Genomic DNA, 26,141 nt, shown 5'->3' on the forward strand with positions numbered 1-26,141 from the left:
CCAGCCTTTCTCCCCCTGCTCCCATCTACATGCTAGTCTAGTACCTGGTCACCACCACCTCTCCCCAGGCCTGTTTCCCTTCTACATGGGACGCTATTCTCCCCTGCAAACCTGACCTGCTTCCTTTTCCCCTGCTTCCCTTGACATTCCTTTCCTATGGATGATCTCTATTCCTTGAGGTTAATTCCAGTTTCTTTATCAGCTCCTAGCTTAATGGCCCCCAGTAGTTACAGAGCCACCTGCAGCTTCTCTGCTACAGCCATGGGGCCAATTGCCAGAGGCCAGCTTTAGATAGCTGTAGCTACTAGTCTAAAGAGGGGTGGCAATTCCAAGGCTGAGCATGTTTGAATCTTGCAACGGCGGCACTATGAACTCTAAATCCTCAGCGCTGGCCCTAGGCAGCTGCAGACTCTGCAGTTAGGTACTTCCTCTTCTAGGCCATGGCTTTAAGTACCTGAGATGCCCATCACCTGCAGCAGAGGCCACCAATTCCCACACACCCCTCAGCTAGCACATAGTTGAGCAGAAAGTGTAGCCTGAATGATTTTGGAGGCTGGAATTCCAGGGGATTCCCATTCCTGAGCAGCAGCTCTTCAACAAGCTCACATGGCCCCCCTCTGTTGTGGGACCAGGACCCTATGAAGACAGTGGAGTTACCCTGTCCAAAAGCCTGTTGAAGTGAGTGGGAGTCTTTTCATTGTCTTTAATGGGCTGTGTATAGAAGCAAAGGACCCCATTCTAGACTCTAGGAGCAAAGTGCATTCTATGCTGCACTGGTTTACTATTGTAACAGGAAGGTCTCACATTACCCAGTGAATAAGCAACACCTACAGCACCTAACTTTTTCTGAGAGGCTTCCCACCCAATTACTAAATGTAAACCTGCTTAGCTTACAAGGGCTGAAAATATCAGGTAGTATGGTTACAAAAGCAAGGCACGTCTGAATTCAGTAGTAATTTTGGATGTGCACAGAACACAGACAGGACTGGTTCCTGCATGGTTACAAAACTGCAGTAAAGTGGAACAATTTTCAGCTTGTGTGATTGGAGGATATCCATAATAATATCCATATTATAAGACCGTCCTACATAAATGAGGAAAAGTTGAGGTGTCTTTGTTATTCTTTTGTTCCACTCTTAGTTTCTGTGGGGAATTTGCCAAAGCAATATTACGGTCTTCTTTTTAAACAAACAAAATTAAAAAAAATGGTAATGGCTGTTGAAAATACCAATTCCAGCCCTAGTTAGCACTGGGAAGATATCAGCACTTGTTGCTCAATTTTATCCTACTTTTTCTACAGCAAACAACAGTGGATCAGCATATTTGATTTGGGAGAAGTGAAGTAACAGCAGCCTAAATTGAGCCTGAGCACTCCTGAATTTTGAGGGTGTTCAAATCTGGAAGGCAGGTGCTAGATTCCCTTTCTGAATATTAGAGAAATCTGGAAAGAAAAAGCCGATTTCTGCTTCCATGGCTCAGAAATGGAAATCCTCCTGTACTGTACCTAAAGCTGCCCAGGTCCTCTAGTTGAGCCTCCCTTTCCTTACTTATCATTTTAACTTCTAGTGGGATCCACATACCTCCCTTACTAGGCTTCAGATAGAGAGGTGCACTGTCCATTTAGTCCATCCAGTTCCTTCTTTGGGGGCTGCCAGGCAAGGTCACATCAGCATCCCTAAGCCAGTCTGGGGAAGTCTTCTGAGGGTGATATCTGGGCCAAAGCCTTCTACTCCTTGGGCATACTTGTTCCCTACTCACAGTGCCACTCCCTTCTAGCAGCCAGCTCTCCATTCACAGCAAGCTGCAGTGCCTGGGGTCTCTCAGCTTCCCCACTCCCTCCCCTTCCCTTTTGATAGCTACCAAGGGAATGCTGGGAAATGTAGTTCCTTTCCTGCTCCAAGGCTGGCTCTACAGGCAGGAAGCTGGCCAAGGAACTACAGCTCCCAGGGCGCCGTGGGTTCTCAGCTCCCATGCTGGATCCCTGCTGCTCCGAGGCTTGGGTTGCAAAGAGGGGAGGAAGTGAGTGTTATGGGCCCCCTTCAGAGCTTGGACCAGCGCTATGGAGCCATTGGCGCCATGGTAAATCCAGTACCGATCTCCAGCAGGTTGGGGTGTCCCAGCCTCTCACCACAACTTAGAGCAGCCTTGGTGCTGACAGTCAGGCCCTAAGTTTTTACACTGTGCTAACTCGGAAATGGCCCAATAAAATTATACCAAACTTTTAAAGGAACTGTGATCTTTTCAAACAACAAACTTCTGGCTGAGAACAAGGATGGGAAATTTTAACACAAAGGGGAACTTTCAGGGAGCTATAAGCTTCTGGAAGATGAGGAATATAAAAGAGTGCCCCTTCAGTCAGAATAAAGCAATACTAGCATGAAGCAGTAATACACTAACTGCTCATACTACAAGATCTCAAAAGTGATTTTTTTATTACTAAACTACACTGTAGTTAGTGAAAGCTGCTCTGTTATTTCTGGGCTTACAACGTACACTGGCTGTTTTAACTTCATAACTTGTAGTCACTAGCAGGATTGATGGAGCTCAGTGGTGCTGTTGTTATAGTGCCTCTGCGTGGCAAACAGTCTCAGTTCATTTAATCTATGATGTGAAATTCCAACCCTGATTTTACCCTCCCTTCCTTTCCCCCTAAAAATTAATTCACATCAATTCCTGATTAATAATAAAAGGCCCTGCCATCAGCATTCAGAGCCCCAGCCGGGGCTGTCATGGCTCAGAGGGCAGAAATCTGCTTAGAGCTACAGGAGAACCCAACTGAATTTGTGGCGTCTCAGTCTATGAATGTGTAAGCACTTCATCTGTTCGCCAAAACACAATGCGCTGGGAAGCAGCGGGTAAAGGTAGCTGTATGTATTATGGAGCAGGGCTAGGTGGCAGCGTATAAGGGTTCAAACCAATAAATAATAAAGTGATAAAGATAGGAGATCATTAGTTACAGACTGATTGAACAACAGAAGTGTATGTGTCCATTCAAGTGTTTTCTTTTACAATAAATATCTGTATGGAAAAATAAGACCAATTCATAATATAGATACTCATTTCCTTCTTGATGCTATTGTCAAATTACTAGTCAAGGTCATGCTAGTTCTTTCCCAGCTTTGGGACCTAGTGACATTGCTTTGACTCCGATTCTTGCTTCAAGGGCTTGCAAACAGGAAAAGCACTGGATGGCGGTCACACTTTTAGACAAGCTGAAAAAACTAGAATTGTACTTTCGCCTTCTGTCTGGCTAATCGAGGAGACAATGACAAGTTCCAATATTAAGTACTCTCCAGCCTTTCTGGTCTAAGGCTTCAGAGTAGCAGCCGTGTTAGTCTGTATTCGCAAAAAGAAAAGGAGTACTTGTGGCACCTTAGAGACTAACAAATTTATTAGAGCATAAGCTTTCGTGAGCTACAGCTCACTGTGAGCTGTAGCTCACGAAAGCTTATGCTCTAATAAATTTGTTAGTCTCTAAGGTGCCACAAGTACTCCTTTTCTTTTTGGTCTAAGGCTGTGTAGCTTTGGATGGAATCACACATGCCCAGACTAGTTTATCTTGAATGGACTGGCAGACAACACTCACTGGCCAATTCCAAACAAAAAAGCCATTGTTTCCTACTTTTGTTCAACCAAGCTCATTGTACTGAAGGGAAAAGGGCCACTGGGCACCAATGTGGCTCTGTTAAGCTCTTACTTTGAGTCCCAGCTGGCATTTTCAAGATACTGCAAGAAGGAAGCATCCTGGCACTGATATGGCATTATTGGTAGTAAATCCATACTACTAAAATCCCAGCTGAAACTGGAATGGAATTGCTATTTGTTTTCAAATGGAATACACTGCTGTCTCAACCAGTAGATGTTTGGCCAACTATTTAGCACTTGTTTTATAACAATTCTAAATTGGGAATTTAGAAAAAGGTCTGGGGTGGTGAAATAAAACACAAAACCAACACAGGATCATTGGGCTACTTTTTCACCATACCTCTTCATCTTTCATATTCACATCCACTTTTTTTGATTGTATGGCTTTGGTTACATGGTCAATGTTGTTTTCTCTGCAGTAATCAAATATGTTCTTGTCTTCCTCCCTAATTAGAAAACAAAAGCAAAAAAAGGTGTCTTATTGGATAAATCAAAGGCTACACACATTAGATGCTAGCTATGCTGCAGACACACTCATTTTAACAGCATCACTGCAGTGGAACAGGTTTCCAATGTTTTGCATGACGACTAATATGTTTTGTCAATATAAGATAGCTCAGCCTGCTTCTCTAGAAAACACAAGTTAGTTTGAACAATATGCTGCAAGAAAAAGACACGTATACTTAATCCAATAAACTCCCACAAAGAATCTGGAATGTAAGACCACATGAGTCTTGGCATAAGTCATTTCAAATCCTACTGATTACATCAAAGCGAAATATGGTCCTTTTCTTTTCTCAGCGAGGTAGGCAAACCCCCATATAAACGTCACATGCCTTTTCTAACCTTCTCCTCCTATCATCGCTGGTGGCAGAGACAGAAAACTTTCTTCTTAGAATCAGCCTCCTGTCTGCCAGATTCCTTCACTGAGGTGTCTGGGACACTATAATTCACTAAAATGGAAGTGACAAATCTGGCAAGAGGAGAGACTGGATAACTCTGAAGAGAAAAGATTCCATATGCACATATCTCTTAGCCAACAATAACTGGAAAGGGGGTTCAAGGAAAATGACATTTTAATATTGTTTTAGGGGTTCTCCATCATCTCCCAAATCTTGACAGGCTTCACATTAAAATAACATACACCACTAAGTGGAAGATGGCCTGGATCCCCCTGACTCCCAGCAACATCTGTGTGCATGTCAAATAGAAGACGATGTTCAAGAAAGAAACCAAGACCTCTCACTCTTCCTAGGAATCAGATATACTGTCTCTGCCATGCAGAATAGGTAGAGCCCTGAAAGTCTGCAGATATCCACTATAGATCTGCAGATATTTGCATCCATGGACCGTTTTTTCCAGATCGGATGCAGATGCAAATTTTGTATCTGCGCAGGGCTCTAGAAATGGGGACTGACTTTGTGACCCAAAATGAGACCATTCCTTGGGCAGCTTTGCTGAAACATTATTTAAAGTTGTGGACACACATTCTTTGGGGTAACGTTTCAAAGTGATATGCAAAGATTTCATATTTCACCCTGAAAATCCCACTGACGTACAATGGGAGTTGCCCAGGTAGTCCCAAGCCATGATTATGAAGATTTATCACCGTAAGTCTAATGCACGATGAAGGCCCATTTGTCATCCTCCATCATGCACACCTCTCTGCAGGACATGATCAAGCTCTTCCATGCTGCCATAAGGAGCTGTAAAATGTCGTTAACTCTGTTAACCATACTGTTTCATATTAGCTGGTAAGAACAGAAGGCTTAATGTGTTGTATCACTCCTATCATTTAAAGATCTATTTATAAGTCAAATACCTGCAGCACCTTAACTTGTAGATTCCCCTGCACGTGAACAGGCCTGATCGAATGTGCATCTGCTTTCTGTCACAGAAGCTGGGCAACTGCTAGTTTCAACTTGGGCCACTGATCTGAGAACAGTCGAGCTTTGTGTCAATCTTGCCAATACAGAGCAGTGTAAATCACAGCAATCATTCATAGACTCACAAAAGAGATACCGGTAGTCAGAACCCTGGTGACACTCCAAGGATCTCACAAAGGCCTTGTCTACGCACAAAAGTTGTACCACTTTATTTATACCAGTACAAGCCCCTAGTGTGGATGCAGTTATGCCAGTATCGAAAGGAGAATAAGCTTATACTGGAATAAGCATTTTTATAGGAATAGACTGTGTCCACACTAGGGGCATGGCTACACTTGCAGATGTAGAGTGTTTTGAATTAAACAAGCCTTTGTAGAGTGCAGTAGGGAAAGCACTGCAATTTGTCCACACTGACAGCTACAAGCGCACCAATGTGGCCACATCAGCAGCTCTTGCAATGGCCACAGAGAGCAGTGCATTGTGGTAGCTATCCCAGCATGCAAGTGGCTGCAACATGCTTTTCAAATGGGGGTGGGAGGGTGGGGTGGAATGCGACAGAGAGTGCGTTGTGTGTATGTGGGGGGAGAGAGAGAGTGGGTTTTGTGGGAGCTGAGAGCATGTCAGCATGCTGTCTTGTAAATTCAGACAGCAGCAGACCCCTCCTCCCCCCCGGTCTCTCTCTCTCTCTCTCACACACACACACACACAGCATTCCACAGTAATGGTTGCTTTGTCTTGGAGCCGATAAGCATGCCGGTTGTCAGAAACGGAGCTTTCGAAGGGCATATCCGCATTCCCTGCAGTGATTCCAAAGCAATGAGAAGAGTGGCCACTTGACTTAAGGGGATTATGTGATGTTTCCGGAGGCTGATCAGAGCGCAGTAATGCAACACCTCTCGCTGAGGTGGAGTACCAGGAGTGCTCACTTCTCGTCGAGGTGGAGTACCAGGAGCGCTCTAGCCGTGGAGTCAGAGCGCAATTTTTACTTTACTCTTTTGTTTTTTTGTAGTTTGTTGTGAATTATGCTTTGTTCCTCAGCTCACAATTACTTTTTGCTCCCTCCGTGTCAATGAAGCAGTTAAAAAAAGAAAGTGGTGATCCTGAGCTCCTTCTGTAGAAAAAGTGCCAGGACTCACTTCCTCTGACTTCTGTCTCACTTTGAACATTGCCTCTTTGGTATCTCACTCCTCTGCTTTGCATGCAAAGAATTCTTTCCTCTATCTTGGATGCACAGCACACAGTTGATGACTAGAAAGGTTCAAGGTCTGATAGTTCATCTATAGGACTGGTATTTGGGAATGCTAAAAGATATTCCTCTGACTTCTGATCAGGTCTCAGATGAACAGTCTTCAGAGTTCTAGTCTGTATGCTAAATACAAACTCCCAAGCAACAACCACGGCTTCATTAGATCCAATCATTAAGAGCTCAAGTTCTAAAACATTCCTACTGATAGCTGAATAGCAGCAATACACTTTTTATATTTTCACTTGATTAAGAGAAAGGCACCATTAATGTTTAACATTTTGGCTCTATCAGCAGCTTTTCTCTTTGGTTCACAGAAAAGAAATCCAAGTAAATTATTTTTTATACAAGAGGTCAGACCTACACTAGAAAAGTTATACGGATATAGCTGTGTCATTGAGGATTATCACTTTTTACCAGTATAAGTTCTAGTGTGTATACAGTCATACTAGTACAGCTTATGCTGATTCCCAAAAGGCATAAGCTTTACCAATATAAGTACTGTTATACCCATATAAACCTCTTAGCATGGATGCAACTTTGGGTACGTCTACAGTACGAAATTATATCAAATTTATATAAGTCGATTTTTCAGAAGAGATTTTATGCAGTCGATCGTGTGTGTCCCTGCCAAGCGCGTGAAGTCGGCAGAGTGCGTCCACAGTATCAAGGCTAGCATCGACTCTTGGAGCGGTGCACTGTGGAAAGCTATCCCACAGTTCCTGCAGTCTCTACTGCCCATTGGAATTCTGGGTTAAGCTCCCAGTGCATGATAGGGCAAAAACAGTCTCATGGGTATTTCTGCATGCATGTCGTCAGTCGCCCCTCACTCCGTGCAAGCTATGGCAGACAATCGTTTCGTGCCTTTTTTCTGCCATCGTCAACCGTATACCAGTGCTTCCACTGCAACTCTGTTCTCCTGCTTTCCTGCAGCAGACTGTGATGTCTGCAAAACTCTGCTGTCCTGCAACTCATACAGAAGGCCTGAAAGCCATTGTAAACTGGACACCGCCGCTTCTGCTGCAACTCTGCTCTCCTGCTCTCCTTCGTTTCGTGCCTTTTTTCCTGGATTACTCGTGCAGGGACCATAGCACGGCAAGCATGGAGCCCGTTCTGCTCACCGCTGCAGTTGTGACCATTGTAAATACCTTGCGCATTATCCAGCAGTATGTGCAGAACCTGCAAAACCGGGTGAGGAAGCGACGACAGCACAATTACGATAGTGATGAGTACATGGACACAGACGTTCCTAGAAGCATGGCATGTGGCAATTGGGACATCATGGTGGCGTTGGGCCAGGTTCATGCCGTGGAATGCCGATTCTGGGCCTGGGAAACAAGCACAGACTGGTGGGACCGCATAGTGTTGCAGGTATGGGATGATTCCCAGTGGCTGAGAAACTTTCACATACGTAAGGGTACTTTCATGGAACTTTGTGACTCGCTGTCCCTTGCCCTGAAGCACAAAGATACCAAAATGAGAGCAGCCCTCACAGTTGAGGAGTGAGTGGCGATAGCCCTCTGGAAGCTTGCAACGCCTGACAGCTACCTGTCAGTCGTGAATCAATTCGGGGTTGGCAAATCTACTGTGGGGGCTGCTGTGATCCAAGGAGCCACGCAATCATTGACTAGCTGCTATCAAGGGTAGTGACTCTGGGAAATGTGCAGGCCATTGTGGATGGCTTTGCTGCGATGAGGTTCCCTAACTGTGGTGGGGCGATAGATGGAACGCATATCCCTATCCACAATATCTGTGAGAGTAAGGGGGAAATGTTTATGGCGGGGTGGGAGGTCAAGGCAAATCGCCTGGCGGCCAATTTTGCACAGCCAGACACCAGTGCGATTAGAAGAGCACAGTGGGGCGTGCTGCGCATCAGAGAAGCTTTGAAAACCAGTTTCAGGATTGGCCAGGCTATGGTGTGATAGTTGCGTTTGTTTCTTCTTGATGTTACCCGCCCCCTTTCTTGACTAATTGCCTGTAAGCCAACCACCCTCCCCACTTCCATCACAGCTTGCAGAGGAAATAAAGTCACTATTATTTCAAAACCATGCATTCTTTATTAGTTGATTTAAAACAGGGAGATAAATCACAAGGTATCCCAGGTCGGGTGGGGCAGGGCGTGAGGAGGAAAGGACAAGACCATACTACAAATCAAAATTTAGGATATGCCAGCCTTCTGCTGCTTGGACAATCCTCTGGGGTGGAGTGGGTGGGTCCCCGGAGCCTCCCCGCTCGTGTTCTTGGGTGTCTGGGTGAGGAGGCTATTGAACTTGGGGAAGAGGAAGGCCGGTTATACAGGGGCTGCAGCAGCTGTCTGTGCTCTTGCTGCCTTTCCCTCATAAGATCCACCAGACAGCAGAGCATGTCAGTTTGCTCCCCCATCAGCTTGAGCATGGCATCCTGCTTGCTCTCATGGCGGTCACTGAACACTTTCCAGGACTCTGCCATTGTTTCCCTCCACACATTCAGCTGTGCCCTATCAGTGTGGGAGGACTGCATAAGCTCTGCAAACATGTCGTCCCGAGTGCATTTTTTCCACCATCTAATCTGGGCCAGTCTCTGGGACGGAGTTGATAGGCGGCGCGTTGAAACATTTGCACCTGTGGGAGGAGAAAAATAGAGGGTAGAAGTTTAAAAGACACATTTTAGAGAACAAAGGGGAGACTGTTTCTCAGTGAAACAAGCAATTCATAGTACCTAGCACATGTTATTTCTGTACAAGGTCGCATTTTGCCTTTTATACTGAGTGACTGCATCACATGTGGCTGGGCAACAGCATTCAGCTTGCAGGCAGCCATGGTAAGCCCTAGGGGCACGTGGGGTTCTGCTTCTTGCGCATTCATTACAATGCTTTCGAACTGTGGTGCCCTCCTATCCCAAATCAAGCAATGCCTGGTGGGTTGGCCATTTAAAAGGAGGGCCTGTGGTCTCTCTCACACACACCACCCCGCACTCTTTAGGCCAAACACCAACAGGCCAATGTGGACGAGTTTCCTGCCACCCCCACCGTGGGGCTCTGACCCTTTAAGCCAAACGCGAACAGACTTTCTGTAGCTGTACTGGACTCGAATGCATCCCAAGTCTTCAGGGCAAATGAATCAATAAACACACTTTCTTTTAAACCCTGCATCATATTTACAAAAGGTACACTCACCAGAAGGGCCTTCTCCGGCATCATGGTCCCAGAGGGTATTGGTTCTAGGGTGATGAACAGTTCCTGGCTTCCGGGGAGAACGGATTCACCACTTGCTGCCTGTGCACTGTCCTCTTCCTCCTCCTCCAAAAACTCATCCTCCCTGCTCTGCGAGAGTCCCCCCTTGCAGGTGCCACGGACAGTGGTGGGGCAGTGGTGGTGTCCCCCTCCCAGAATTGCATGCAGCTCATCGTAGAAGCGGCAAGTATGGGGCTGTGACCCGGAGCCCCCGTTTGCCTCTCTTGTCTTTTGGTAGGCTTGCCTGAGCTCCTTGATTTTCACACGGCATTGCTGTGTGTCCCTGGAGTAGCCTCTGTCCGTCATGCCCGGGGAAATTTTCGCAAATATGTTTGCGTTCCTTTTTTTGGAACGGAGATCTGCCTGAATTGATTATTCTCCCCAAACAGCAATGAGATCCAGTACCTCCTGCTCGGTCCATGCTGGAGCTTGTTTGGCATTTGGGACTGCATGGTCACCTGTGCTGGTGGACTCTGCATGGTCACCTGTGCTAATCAGGTCGCCACACTTGCCAAACAGGAAATGAAATTCAAAAATTCCCAGGGCTTTTCCTGACTACCTGGCTAGTGCATCCGAGTTGAAAGCGTTGTGCAGAGCGGTCACAATGGAGCATTCTGGGATAGCTCCCGGAGGCCAATACCATTGAATTGCACCCACAGTACCTCAAATCCAGAACCGCAATGTCAATTTTAGTGCTACTCCCCTTGCCCAGGTGGAGTACAGAAACCGGTTTTAAGAGACCTTAAAGTCGACAAAACCGGGTTGGGTGTGTGGACGGATTTAGTTTTAATTAGATATAATGTGGCTAAATTCAATATAATCGTGTACTGTAGACCAGGCCTTTGTCTGTTTAACTACACCAGTATAAACTGGCAAAGCTTTCTAGTGCAGACCAGCCCACAGCAACTTCCCAGTAAGATCGACAACTCTCTCCCAAGGATGCTTGGGCCTGGTCTACCTACACAGGGGCAACTGACTGGCATAGCTATTCCAGAATAACTATTCCATGATAGTTAGTCCCGTATGATTTAGCTATTCCAGAATAACTCCCCTGTGTGGATGACACTTATTCCAGAATAAAGTCACTTATTTTGGAAGAGTGTCCACATTGGAGAATTATTCTGGAATTGCTATAGCGAAATAGTTATTCTGGAATAACTATGCTAGTCAATTTCCCATGTAGTCATGTCCTTGGGAAATTTAGCATTTCCACTTGAATTTGCCAAAAATAATTTGAGCTCTCCACCCACCCAAAAATATTCTACAAATGAATGCTCAAAATTGCTAAAAGCCTCAGATTCATATAGATGGATGGAAGGAAGGTGTGTAATAGTCCCAATGAAGACATCCTAAGTCTTTATGTAATTATTTTGTTTCCTATGCATCTCAGACATGAGAAAAGTAGATCTAATCCCTCATGTGCTTATACGTTTTCACATATACAGGAAGCCACCAAATAAAAAAAAGGAGAGAACCCAAAGGAGGTTTTGGGTTTAGAGAAATTGGGTTCTTGAAGGATCAATAATGAGAACCAGAGTCTCTCACCTTTATGGCTTGAACCAAATACAGATGAGGACTGGTATTATTAATTTGTTACATGCTGATATGGTGCTCAAGGTTGTAGAAGACACAGATAAGGGGTACACAATGGGAGCTCCAGGTGGGGAGACTTGGAATGACGAAGGTTTGGCTTTTTCCTGATTATTTATTTTTACTGAAAAATAGTAGTATTTGAGAGAATGTGTGAAATGAGTAGCTATGTTCAGTCCAATCCCTAGTCGATATCTGTACAGTCCACAAATGACACTGACACCCTTGGTGGCAGATTCAGCAGAGAGGCCAAGAATAGAGTAGGTATGGAGCCTACAGGTCAGTTGAGAAGCAAAGCATATGAGCAGAGTAAGGTGGAAAACATTGCACTGTTGCTGCCTGAGTGGTAATGAGGATAAATGGAAGATTTAAAACACTACGTCTTTCAATCTGAAACCTTTCACCCGCATTAAGTTACAAAAGCGACAGATAACCTTAAGATACCTACAAACAGTAAAGATCACAATACTCAAGTTCATAGAAATGCGCATGGCTTATTACTGAAAAGGTGCAGAAGAGATAGGAAAGCTGTGTAATGGGAGCTATAGATTTATTTCCCTCTGTAGATTATTTCTATAACGTTAGAGTCACCTTCTAATATTACTGATCCAATAAAGGTTAGCTGGAACCAGTGTTTTTTTAAAGTTGACTGCAAAGTTGTGTCCTTTTTTGTTTCCTTATGATGGACAAAGGAAGCTCCAAAGAGTTTCTCCCTTCCCCACACTATCAAAAAAAGAAAAAAAGGTGTTTTTCCGCACTCAATCCCCACTATCACCCACCTTAGAAATACCAGGAATGTCAAGTCTAATCTTCATTGGAGGCAGCAGATGTGGAGTGGGAACTATCTCAGCCTTAAAAGAAAAGATGTGGCAGGTCAACTGAATCTTAGGCCTTGTCTACACTGTCACTTTACAGTGCTGCAACTTTCTCACTCAGGGGTGTGAAAAAACACCCCCCTGAGTGCTGCAAGTTTCAGTGCTGTAAAGTGACAGCATAGACAGTGCACCAGCGCTGGGAACCACACTCCCAGCACTGGGAGCTACTCCCCTTGTGAGGGCGGTTTTTTTACAGCACTGGGAGAGCTCTCTCCCAGCGCTGGTGCCGTGACTACACAGCACTTTAATGTTGCTAGTGAAGACATACCCTTAAACAGATCTTTTCTTCCAACTCTTTACAAGGTATTTGAGTTAAACAGCTGTTAAACCAAAGATTTTTGACAGAGCTTGAATATAAATAATTTGCTGTCAATTAACCATGCTTTACTTCCTCATACTGGCTCTCTAGTCATCCATAGACACTTCCAGGGGGGGAAAAAAAAAAACCATAGAAAATACTTAAATTTCTTATGTTAAAAAAAAGAGAGAGAGTGTATGAAATCTCTCTTCTTCCAGGGCTTTCAGACCTTTCTACATCAGAAAGAGCAACACCCAGTACTCCGCCTTTGCAGGCCATCTTTAAAACAAAGCAGCAAACAGATGCCCATGCTCTATCACTATCAGTGTCCTTCCCCCTTTCTGTGAATTGATCGAAAATGGCTTTGTGCAGAAAGATTTGGTTGAAGCATGCCACCTTGCCCAGGAAGAGCCTGTGTGCTGCAAACAGGTGGCTTTGCCCGTCTGCTTGGCACAGTGCCGCTGAGCATACTGAAGCTCAATGAAGCACAGAGGCAGGCAACCATGGGAGCCAGGAGACACTTGCAACAGTTACTGTTTAAGTCAAGGCCCTCTCGCCCCAAGGGACCCATTTTCACGTAATCTATAATTATCTCTTTGCTTTAATCGCCTCATCACTTTGGAGGCTCTCCTGGGCACAGGAAGAGGAAAAGCTCATTAACTGAACCTTTTCTCCTTTCTCCAGCCACCCATAGCTTTTAATTGCTTGGTGTTGTTATTATCTATCAGTGCAACTGGGATCATTTTCATAAGAAAAGGTGGCGGGAGGAAGGGAGGTAGGCATGTGTCCCCGAGGTATGCACCACAGACAAACCTTTGCTTTCTCAATTATTTATGCCAGCTGAGGTTTTACAGTCTGAATAAATCCATAACTCAAGTTTATTCTGAAGAGTCAGGTTTCCTCTGGGGAGGTGTTGCCCACTTGCCCGCACACTAGTGTGCTGTCCTCAGAGAGCATTCCGGATGTAATAAGACATGTGTCATCCAATTCCCCCACCCCTCACAAAAATGCACGTGCAATTTTGTAGATTAGCAGCATTGTAGGATGAGGAGCAGCAGTTTAAAACCCAAACAGTGGCTGCCATTTAACAGTATCATTTCTCCCTGTGACAGGGGACCATGGCCTAAGGATGTACTTTGCTAGCTTAGTATTTGAAAATCAACTCAAGCCATGGGGGGGGGAGATGGGCCCAAGTGGGTGCAGTAAAACCTAGAGCAAACCAACAAAAATGTCAATTCAATAGCCTTAATACCATATTCTCATTACAAGTAACATCTGTCATATGAAAGGGGCTGTGCCTAAAACAACACTAAGTTTAAAAAAAAAAAAACCCCAAAAGCCTGCCTAAATTTGTGGGTGTTTTGTTTCTGGCTCTTATTTGCAATAGGGCTGTGCATGCTGCAGCTTGCTTGGTTTTCTCCAATCAGAGGAGTTCTTTCAGAGGAAATTTATAGCCCAACATTTGTGTGAATGACAGACAACTGTGCTGCATCCATTCTGCATGCACACACATCATACCAGTAAGAGCCCTTAATTCCCAGTGAACCAAGAACAGTCTAATTGTGATGCTTAATTGTACAGTTTTATGATCAGTTAAGATGAACGCATTCCCAAAGAAGAAAACACACACTCTTAAATCACTGGGATGTTTTCAAAATCCATTATTGTGAAGAAATAGCAACTTTACAAGTCTATGGTGGAAGCAACTCTTTAAAATTCTGCAGGCCTTTGTGTCTGACCACATGCACTGACCTCTGGTATTTTCTGCCAAAACAGTTCATTTGTCTCTCAGAACAACTAATCAATTCCAGAGCCCATCAATCATTCCAGTTTTGCCCTAGCGTGGTCTAGCTCAGTGGGGGCCAGATGGCTGCCTCTCTTCGGGGGATTAATAAAATTTTGATGGTTTCTGTGCCATCAGATGGACTACGAAGCATGATGGGGACTATCAAATCTTTGCACAGGAGAAGGCGGGGATAAGAAAGTGTAGCCCATCATTTGCTGACATTTTAGTTCTTGCTCTATGTCCAGTTCCTAACCTTATACCCTACGCCATTAAATCAGGGCTTCCTAAGAAGTACATAGAGCTCAGAAGCCCCCTCTTTCCCTCAGAACATGCCAGGTGGGGATTTTTGTTAGAAAAGGGCATCCTTCTTAAATATCCCTCGCTACAATCCAAATTTTACTTGGTTCACAAATTATTTAGTATTATCCAACTTGTATTTCTAATTTAATTTATTCAGAAATGATTAATCAGAAAACTGAAATCTGAGAAAACCAATGCTCAAGAAACACATCTGAGACAAAGTTAAGTTGCCTGCCTGAATAACTACGAGGAACTATTTATTTTAAATGGAAAAAGTAGCCACACAGCAGCATTAAATTATTTTCAGATTCCTGGCAAGTCTCTGCAATGAAGACACTTCCACTTACTTGTTGCTGGGAATATAAGATGTAAATTTTTTTTTGTTGATAAAAATAATATCAAACACAGCAAAAAATTTATAGTGATTATTTGCAGTTCTACAGTATTTTTCATGTGGTCCCTCATTTTGTATCTTATATAAAAGATTTTTTGCTGGTGACATAGCAGGCAAACTTACTTCAGTGTTTATTAACCAAGCTTCTGAAGCTTCAATTGCAACTGTTTGTTGACAAATGAGTTCAATTTTGTACTAGTAATGAAAGTTTAGAAAACAGAAGATGGAAATAATGCTTGTGTTATATGAAAACAGAAAACACCACAATCACGATATTATTTCACAGGGTTTGGAATCACAGAAAATTTAAAATCCTTCATTCAAGAGGAAACTTCAAGTTCTACTACGATTCAACAATGGATGTTGTTTTTCTATAATGCCCAAAGTGTGCTGGGCAATTTACAAACAAAGAAAAGGAGACACAGTTCCTACCCTGGGGGTTTGTGATTTCAACAATGTAGTGTGGCAGCAACTGTTCTACATTGGGGGAGGAGGGGGCACTCCTGCTCATTATTGACGTGATTATTAATGCCCCCTCCGGGAGGACAATACCACCCCCAAACAAATAAAAGCTAGGCCTTCGTGCAAGAAACCTACTTTTGTTATTAAGGGCTGATCTACACACATATAAATACACTGTTTAATTGTATCGGTTTCTAAACTGATCTAAATAAACGAGTGCAATTTCCTTGTGTGGACATTCTTAAATCAGTTTAGAAACTGGAGGAGTTAAATCAGTTGATATTTGTATATGTAGGCTTGGCCTAATATTTTTCTGTTTTTCCATTCTGCCTCAAATCCTCCCTTTGAGGAAAATCACTGAGAAAGCTGTAACAAACCAACACCAGCAACACCTCAACTCTTCTAGCTTCCTACATCCCTGTCTGACTTTAGTCTTGGACACGACAAGGCAATTGCATATCGGCCAACATTTTCAAACCTGAGTGCCTAAAACTGGACACCTGATTCCATACTAGGTACTTAAATGTGGATTTAGATAGACACCTTTAAATACTCAATTTTGAAAACACTGGCTTTATTTCTTTTGCTGATGACCTTCTGTTGACGTACAATAGTCCATGATGATTCTGTTAGATCTTTCAACAGTTTCTGACACAGCTGATCACAAAGTGCTGTTGATTTGTCTTCAACTCCTTTTAGCAGCAGATGGGTGTGACGGGTTCGGTCACAGAGACCCCCCTTGGGACTGTCACCTGATGTGTTGAGACTACCTCCGAACCCATTTTCTCTGCCAGTTTGAGCCTCCAGAACCCTACCTTGTTGAGCCAGACACACCAGTCTGCTCCAACACAGACCCAGGGTCTGAACCACGCGCCCCAAAGCTGCAGACTTAACTGAAAACAACTTAAGAAGTGCTCCTGTCTTCAGCACGACACCCAACTCCCAATGGGATCCAAACCTCAAATTAATCCATTTTACTCTGTATAAAGCTTATACAGGGTAAACTCATAAATTGTCCACCCTCTATAATACTGATAGAGAGATATGCACAGCTTTTTGCTCCCCCAGGTATTAATTACTTACTCTGGGTTAATTAATAAGCAAAAGTGATTTTATTAAGTATAAAAAGTAGGATTTAAGTGGTTCCAAGTAATAACAGACAGAACAAAGTAAATTACCAAGCAAAATAAAACAAAACACGCAAGTCTAAGCTTAATACATTAAGAAACTGATTACAGATAAAATCTCACCCTGAGAGATGTTCCAAAAAGCTTATTTCACAGACTGGACTCCTTCCTAGTCTGGGCCCTATCTTTTCCCCGGTACAGTTCTTGTTAGCTCCAGCAGACGGTAACTAGGGGACTTCTCATGACTGGAACCTCCTTTGTTCTGTTCCACCCCCTTATATAGCTTTGGCACAAGGTAGGAATCTTTTGCCTCGCTGGGTCCCCACCCCTCCTTCTAAATAGAAAAGCACCAGGTTTATGATGGATTCCAGTACCAGGTGACATGGTCACATGTCCTGTGAGACCCCACACCTTCATTCTTCCGGGCCTGACTCACAGGAAGGCTTGCAAGTAAATAGAGCCATTTACAAGCAATTATCGTAGTTGATGGGAGCCATCAAGGTTCCAAACCACCATTAATGGCCCACACTTTGCATAATTACAATAGGACCTCAGAGTTATATTTTATACTTCTAGTTTCAGATACAAGAATGATACATTTATACAACTAGGATGACCACACTCAGTAGATTATAAGTTTTGTAATGATACCTTACAAGACATCTTTTTCATGAAGCATATTCCAGTTACATTATATTCATACTCATTAGCATATTTTCATAAAATCACATGGAGTGCAATGTCACAATGGGATTGATTTATTGTTGCTCCATTCATTTCTTCATGAGACGACCCAAACGGCTGTGATGGGCAACTACTCGTTTTCCCGTATGGCTATTGCATGCAGGTGTCCATAGGTTTCAGGGGTACTGGCTTGAAGCAGTAATAACAACCCAATGCATGGTTTCCGCTTTCAGTGCCGCAACTATAAAAACTGTTCCAGCACTCCTGAAAGGTTCCATTTATTACTCAGTTTCTGGTCAACAAGTATATGGATGCTGCTTGGCGAGATGGTGACGTTTGGGGCTTCAGAGCCATTTGCTTATTATACTCAGCTCTATGTCTGTCTTCTCATTAAATCTGGATTCCTTTCTTTTCCAAGCATGCTAGTGAAGTTAGGGTCCTGGATGAAGGCTAGATGGCTTGTCTGGATAGATCTGAAGATAGAGGGGATACTGGTGGCAGGTTGATTTAAATCACTTTAAATCCCAAGTTTTAATCATGATTTAAATCAACAAGCAGGACACCTTGATTTAAAATAACCAATTATAATCTTGTTTTGCATTTATACTTTTTAGCCATTTTCCTAAAGAAAGGTTGATTCTCATTACCTTTGGTAACCATTAAAACATGTTTTTGATAGCCTGAAGTGTCTTGTACCATCTGCATTTGACCCTAGAGACTGCAACTTTTCATCTCTATTCTGGTTTCCTGGCAGGTAACCAAGCCTTTGTCACCTCAGACAGGACTATTGTGATGCATTCTATTTAGGACTACCTTTGAAGACCATTCAGAAGCTTCTGAAAGGGCAGAATGCAGTACCTGCCTCTTAAGTAAACACCTGCATTCTCCACTGGTACCCAGTCTGTTTCCAGGTACAAGTCTAGATACTGGTTATGTAAGAAGCACTGACTTTGGTATTTGGCTAGCTCAGAGCTTGCTTTTCCCCTACATCTTTTGCAGTAGTTGAATTCTAGGGAGCAAATGGTAGGACATTCTGAAATTTTTTGCTTCTTGTGGCTAGCCAGAAACTAAGTTTGGTGAGAGTTATATTGTGGTGATGATGATGATGGATTCAATAAAAAGCATATTCTACATGAGGTGATTTTTTTCATATGTTTGGACTCTGCAAATACTTACATATGTGCTTATCTTTGAGCATGTGATTAGCCCTACCAAAGTCAATGGGACTAATTTACGTGCTTAAATTAAATTTGTGCTTAAGTATTTGCTAGATCAGGGCATTAAATTGTTCTTTTCCGCCCACACAACTCCACAACCAGTTACAGCTCTTCCACAATAGGTTTGTGTGTCTTGCACTGAAAAACACCACATTATCTGCACATAGTTGCCTATGAAACCGAACACTGCAAAGAAATTACTGTCTTTGGTGTGCAACAGGAAAATACAAATTTCACCATACTGTATAATGGCATTCACATTTTAAAAACAGGGCTGGTCACTGAACATTTGACTCTATGGAAAGACATCAATCTATATCTAGGAGCATTCATGGAACAGAATCTAGAAAATTAATAGAATGTATTTTGATTCTTCCCCTTCCCATACAAGTTGTCCTTAAAAAAAAAAAAAAAAACAAAACCCAAAATCTTCAACCACTCAACTTCTCGGGCAAGATAATTCTACCCAGTATCCAGCATCAACCCCACTGTACTGTGTCACCTTGATACAAATCAATGGTCAAGCTTCCATGTCTTCACTTGCCTAGTATGCCACTGCCATCTTTCTTAGGCCTGGTCTATGCACAGTTTTTGCATCGGTATAACTATGTCACTTAGGAGAATGCAATATAATTATACTGGTACAATCCCTAGTGTGATGTTGCTAAACTGGTATGCATGTGGTTGTACCAAGATAATTTATGCCCATATGCAAAGGGAAATAAGATGCATAGTTATGAGCACACATATACCAGTAAAACTATGTCCACACTTGGAGCTGTACCACTTCATATCAGTATAATTAAAATGATACAACTTGTGTGCGCAAGAAATAAAAATATTCTGTAGAAGGTCAACAAGAACACTCAGAAAGAACAATCATTAGCACACTGCTTAGTATTATTAGATGTACTGCAGAAAACGTTCCTCAGGGTAAATTTTATATTTGAAAAATATTTATTGTTGCATTTATTTGTAAATTCTATGTGAACGACGTATCCTTGGGGGGAAAAAACAAAAAACCCATGTGTACCATTTGCTCCATGTGTACCAAAAAGAGACTTAAGACTACAATAACTCCTCAATTAAGGTGTCCTGGTTAACGTTGTTTCATTGCTGATCAATTAGGGAACATGCTCAGTTAAAGTTGCGCAATGCTCCCTTATAACGTCGTCATTTGGCAGCCGCCTGCTTTGTCCACTGCTTGCAGGAAGAACAGCCCGTTGGAGCTAGCTGGTGGGGGCTTGGAACCAGGGTGGACCCGCATCTCTCCATCAGCTCCCCGTTCCGCTAAGTTCCCTGTATGGCAGCCACCCAGCAGACTATCAATTGCCAGGCAGTTCAGCTGTCCCTCCCACCACTGCGATGTGCTGCTCCTGCCCTCTGCCTTGGAGCTGCTCCCGGGAGCCTCCTGCTTGCTGTGCAGGGGCGGGGAAGAGGGGGACTAATGTCAGGATGTCCCCCTCCCCCCTGCTCAGGGCACCCTCCTTACCCCATCTCCATAGAGTGGGAGGGGAGAAGACAATAGGGCTCAGGACGGAGGGAGCTTGCTGGAGGGAGCATGCTGGCAGCAGCTGCTCTCTCAACTTTCTGATCTACTTAAAAAGGCAGTGTACATAGAGTGGGGTCAGCGTACTTAAAGGGGCAATGCACATCTCTCTCTCTCTCACACAGGGTGTGTGTCTCTCTTCCATGCTTCCACCCCTCCCTCCATTCGTGCTGCCTTGTAGAGTATGAGACTACATTAACAACAATTTGTTAACCCTTGAGGGCTCAGCCGAGTGCTAGTTCATCATTTAGCAGTAAGGCATTCCCTGGGAAATACCCCTCTGTCTTCCACCTTCTGATTTCACCACCTCAACCAAGCTTCACAATCATCATCACTGTGTACAGTATTAAACTGTTTGTTTAAAACTTATACTCTGTGTGTGTGTGTGTGTAATATACTCTTTTGTCTGGTGAAAAACATTTCCCTGGAACCTAACCCCCCTCTTACCCCCCCATTTACATTAATTCTTATGGGGAAATTGGATTCACTTAACATCATTTCATTTAAAGTTGCATTTTTCAGCAACATAACTACAATGTTAAGCGAGGAGTTACTGTACTTAAACCAACTAGACTTATATTATACTTGGTGAACTATACTTGTTCACTATACTACTATACTTGGTGAACAACAAGAATAAGAGGGGAGAATAAGAGAAGCACTAATCCATGCAGCCTACTACGCTGACAGGATTATGGAGTTAAACCTACTTGAAGTTCAACATCCAGCATTGACTAGGTGGTTTCAGAGTCTAATGTGCCACTGTGGCTCAATGAGTAGCATTTTTATCTCTGGGTCAGGTGGTCATGAGTTCAAGGACCTGGGTTCAGACCTAATCTTGCCAGAACAAGACAGCTTGCTGGCATCTGGAAGTGCTATTCTTCAGATGATACGCAAACCAAGGTCACATTTGTCCATCTTTGGTGAATGTCCAAATGGAAATTAAAGATCTGTTGGCCCTTTCTGAAAAGAATAGAGAGAAAACCCTGGAGTCCAGCTTTTCCATTTCTCAGTAAAATAGGATGCAATGCCCAAGGAAGTGTTTGAACTACTGCTGAGTGCACAACTGTTGCTGTGTTTGCTTGTTCAAACACAATACTATCAATATCCAGCTCAGTGTCTTGTACAGCACTTTGGAATCATCCATTTATGATTTATTTTCCATTGCAAGTCACACAAATGCCATGTTACAGTTAAACACTTTAGGATACTTCCCACTGAGTCTGGGATATTTTAGAAAGTCAAAGATCATTTATATTTTGATTTCCTGAGATCAAAATGATGGAATATGCACAACAAAACAGAAAGAGAAAACACATATAACCACATGCTTGCAATACGAGAGAGCAAACACTGCTGTAGGAACCTTTAATTTTGCATTTGCTGACTTTTGTCTGGTTTACCCTTATTTTTAAATGTTTCATTCTCATCTATTTTGCATTTAATTTTCTTTTATATTTTAGTTCAGAAGTATCTTAGTTGTAAAACAGCAACCATTCTTGCTTAATAACTGCATTTTTGCTATGCAAGCTGGAGAGGAAAGAAATTAAATTTAATACAAGACAGGGCTTCCCAATGAAGCTGTATAGTGTCTGCTTATAAAACCTTAATTGCTATACACAAATTCAGTATTATTCAAAGAAATCATTGTATTTGAAAAAACACTTTTTTGGATAACTACTGATACACAACTCAAGAGGGCAATGGGTGTTTAACAGCAAGACAGAAGACATTGTCCCCTTCCTATATCTCCCTGGGAGTACCTGGGAGCAATACAGGCAATTATTAATGACTATAGACCTGAAAAGTTCTTTTCTGATTTTTTATTATCCTGCTAGAGTTGCCACCACACTTGTTTGATGTTAAAAAAAAATTCTTAGAAAAATTAAAGTAAGTTAAACTGAAAACATATCAGTGATAAAAGACCAGACAAGATAGTCACCTGATGGTTTCTTCCTGATACAGCGAGCTGACAACTGGGCCTCCAAACCCAGTTTTTCCTTCCTTTCCTCTCTTCTCTGGTGTCTGAAAGAAAAAAATTGATAGAGTGACATGGCTTTCAGACTCAGTCTGCCTCATGCTGTAACTTTGTTTTTTAAGGGCATGGAGGGGAATGATTATTTAGGATCCTTCCTCTCACTTCCCTACCATCATGCTCAAATGCTTCACGTCTCTGTTACATCTCAGGACTCCAAAAATCAATCAATGCTATTCTGAGCACAGTCCAGAGGGAGTCTCCAGAGAGGCACAATAAGGCACCTTCTCTCTCCCTCCCTCCTCACAAGAACGAGTCCAGTGCCTGCACAGCACGCTCAGCCTTGGCCACTTAGGACCAAAGTGCTAATCCTTTGGGAAGCAGCATAATGTCATGTTACTAGACTGAAAAGCTCACCTTTATTAATCTATTTAATATAGATTTAAATTAAATTTTATAATGGGTTGCATTTCCAAGTGATTTACTCCAAAGAACTCTAGGATTCTGAATGATTTCTACCATGACAGAAAAGAACAATTAGAATACTGAGGAATCCGGTGGGGAAGCGAGGAAACAGATTGACAGAGTGAGATGGGTACCCAGAAGTCACCTACTACAGGAGAGGCCCAACAAGGAAAATAACAGCACACCACTGGCCAGCACATACAGCCCCCAGCTTTAACATTTCCAGCACATCATTAATGATCTACAACCTCTCCTGGAAAACGAGCCCTCACCCTCAGAGACCTTGGAAAGCAGGCCAGTCCTCGCTTACAGACAGCCCCCCAAACTGAAGCAAATACTCACCAGCAACTACACATCACACAACAGAAACACTAACCCAGGAACCAATCCCTGTAACAAACCCCGTTGCCTACTCTGTCCCCAGATCTACTCTAGCAACGCCATCAGAGGACCCAACCACATCAGCCACTCCATCAGGAGCTCATTCACCTGCACATCTACAAACGTGATATATGCCATCATGTGCCAGCAATGCCCCTCTGCCGTGCACATTGGCTAAACCGGACAGTCTCTACGTAAAAGAATAAATGGATACAAATCAGACATCAGGAATGGTAACATACAAAAGCCAGTAGGAGAACACTTCAATCACCCTGTACATTCAACAACAGATTTAAAAGCAGCCATCCTTTAACAACAAAACTTCAAAAACAGACTTCAGAAAGAAACTGCAGAGCTACAGTTCATTTACAAACTTAACACCATTACTTTGGGCTTGAATAGGGACGGGGAGTGGCTGGCTCACTACAAAAGCAATTTTCCCTCTCCTGGTATTGACACCTTCTCATTAATTATTGGGAGTGGACCACATTCACCCTGACTGAACTGGCCTTGTCAACACTGGTTTTCCATTTGTAAGGTACCCTTCTCTTCATGTGCCAGTAGATTTATGCCTGCATCTCTAATTTTCATTCCATGCATCTAAAGAAGTGGATTTTTTACCCACCGAAAGCTTATTCCCAAATAAATCTGTTAGTCTTTAAGTCTCTAAATCTGTTAGTGCCACCTGACTCCTTGTTGTTTTTGTGGATACAGACTAACACGGCTACCCCTTTGATAATTAGAATACTGATAGCTCAATATATAATCTATGGCCTATATTTTCAAAAATTACTAGTGATTTTGGGTACCCAATTTTAGACACTTTGAAGTAGCCTGATTTTCAGAAGGTTCTCTGAAAATCAGGTCCTTTTAGAGGCCATAGAACCGCATCCACCCACTCCTGTAATGGTCCCTTAACCTCTGGCTGAGTTACTGTAGTCCTCAAATCATTACAGATTTCAAGTTACAGAGAATCCACCATTTACACTAGTTTAAACCTGCAATTGACCTGTACTCCATGCCGCAGAAGGCGGTGAAAACCCCTCATGGTCTCTGCCAATCTGACCCAGGGGAAAATTCCTTCTGACCCCAAATATGGCAATCGGTTAGACCCTGAGTATGTGGGCAAGACCCACCAGGAAAATACCTGGGAAAGAATTCTCTGTAGTAACTCAAAGCCCTCCCCAGCTAGTGTCCCATCACTGGCCGTTAGATATATTTGCTGTTAGCAGTCAATCGGCTACATGCCACTGTAGGAGTCTCATCATACCATCCCCTCCATAAACTTATCAAGCTCAGTCTTGAAGCCAGTTTGGTTTTTTTTGCCCCCACTGAAGTTCCAGAACTTCACTCCTCTGATGGTTAGAAACCTTCACCTACTTTCGAGCCTAAACTTGTTGATGGCCAGTTTATAACCATTTGTTTTTATGTCCTCATTGGCACTTAATTTAATAACTCTTCTTTCTCCCTGGTATTTATCCCGCTGATGTATTTATTAAGAGCAATCATATCTCCCCTCAGCCTTCTTTTGGTTAGGCTAACCAAGCCATGCTCTTTGAGCCTCCTCTCATAAGGTAGGTTTTTCCATTCCTCAGATCATCCTAGTAGCCCTCCTCTGCACATGTTCCAATTTCAATTCATCTTTCTGAAACGCGAAAGACCAGGACTGCACACAGTACTTCAGATGGGTTCTCACCACTGCCCTGTATAGTGCTATTAATACTTCCCTGTCTACTGGAAATACCTTGCCTGATGCATCCTAGGATTTCATTAGCCTTTTTCATGGCCGCATCATATTGGTAGGTCACAGTCATCGTATGATCAACAAATACACTCAAGTCTTTCTCTTCCTCTGTCACTTCCAATTGATACATCCCCAGCTTATAGCAAAAATTCTTGTTGTTAGTCCCTAAATGCATGACCTTTCACTTTGCACTATTAAATTTTATCCCGTTTACAAGGTCATCCAGATCTTCTTGTATAATATTTTGGTCTTCCTCTGTATTGGCAAAACCACCCAACTTTGTGTCATCCTCAAATTTTATTAGCACACACTCACTTTTTGTGCCATGGTCAGTAATAAAAATGTTAAATAAGATTGGTCCCAAGACTGGTCCCTGAGGAACTCCACTAATAACCTGCCTCCAGCCTGACAGTTTATCTTTCAGTATGACCTGTTGTAGTCTCCCCTTTAAGCTGTTCCTTATCCACCTTTCAATTTTCATATTAATTCCCATTTTCTCCAATTTAACTAATAATTTCCCATTTGGAACTGTATGAAATGCCTTACTGAGATCCGGGTAGATTAGATCTACTGCATTTCCTTTGTCTAAAAAATCAGTTATCTTCTCAAAGAAGGAGATCAAGTTGGTCTGGCACAATCTACCTTTTGCAAAACCATGTTGTATTTTATCCCAATTACCATTAAGCTCTATGTCCTTAACTACTTTCTCTTTCAAAATTTGTTCCAAGACCTTGCATACAATTGAGGTCAAACTAACAGGCCTGTAGTTTCTCAGATCATGTTTTTTCCATTTCTTAAAAAACAGGAACTATATTAGCAATTCTCCAGTCATCGGGTGCAACCCCCGAGTTTACAGATTCATTTACAGACACATGCCTAGAACCCTGACCAAGGGTATTCTATTTTCTACCCAAGATCCATAAACCTGGAAATCCTGGATGCCCCATCTCAGGCATTGGCACCCTAACAGCAGGATTGTCTGGCTATGTGGACTCTCTCCTCAGGCCCTACGCTACCAGCACTCCCAGCTATCTTCGAGACACCACTGACTTCCTGAGGAAACTATAATCCATCGGTGATCTTCCAGAAAACACCATCCTGGCCACTATGGATGTAGAAGCCCTCTACACCAACATTCCACACAAAGATGGACTACAAGCTGTCAGGAACAGTATCCCGATAATGTCATGGCAAACCTGGTGGCTGACCTTTGTGACTTTGTCTTCAACCACAACTATTTCACATTTGGGGACAATATATACCTTCAAGTCAGCGGCACTGCTATGGGTACCCGCATGGCCCCACAGTA

At 43.0% G+C, this 26,141-nt stretch overlaps 1 protein-coding gene across 2 annotated transcripts in view; it reads right to left on the minus strand.

The window, feature by feature from the left end:
- The window catches only part of ACBD6 (acyl-CoA binding domain containing 6), a 138,612-nt gene that overhangs the window by 70,487 nt on the left and 41,984 nt on the right, over positions 1 to 26,141 (minus strand). For both annotated transcript variants that reach the window (XM_038413633.2, XM_038413634.2), the window contains exons 4-5: positions 22,210 to 22,292; positions 3,986 to 4,091 (exon numbers count right to left, since the gene is read on the minus strand). In XM_038413633.2, coding sequence (XP_038269561.1) covers positions 3,986 to 4,091; positions 22,210 to 22,292 — 189 coding nt within the window. The remainder of the gene's footprint in view (positions 1 to 3,985; positions 4,092 to 22,209; positions 22,293 to 26,141) is intronic.

The sequence above is a fragment of the Dermochelys coriacea genome, chromosome 8 (assembly GCF_009764565.3).
Source record: "Dermochelys coriacea isolate rDerCor1 chromosome 8, rDerCor1.pri.v4, whole genome shotgun sequence".
Lineage (NCBI taxonomy): Eukaryota > Metazoa > Chordata > Testudines > Dermochelyidae > Dermochelys > Dermochelys coriacea.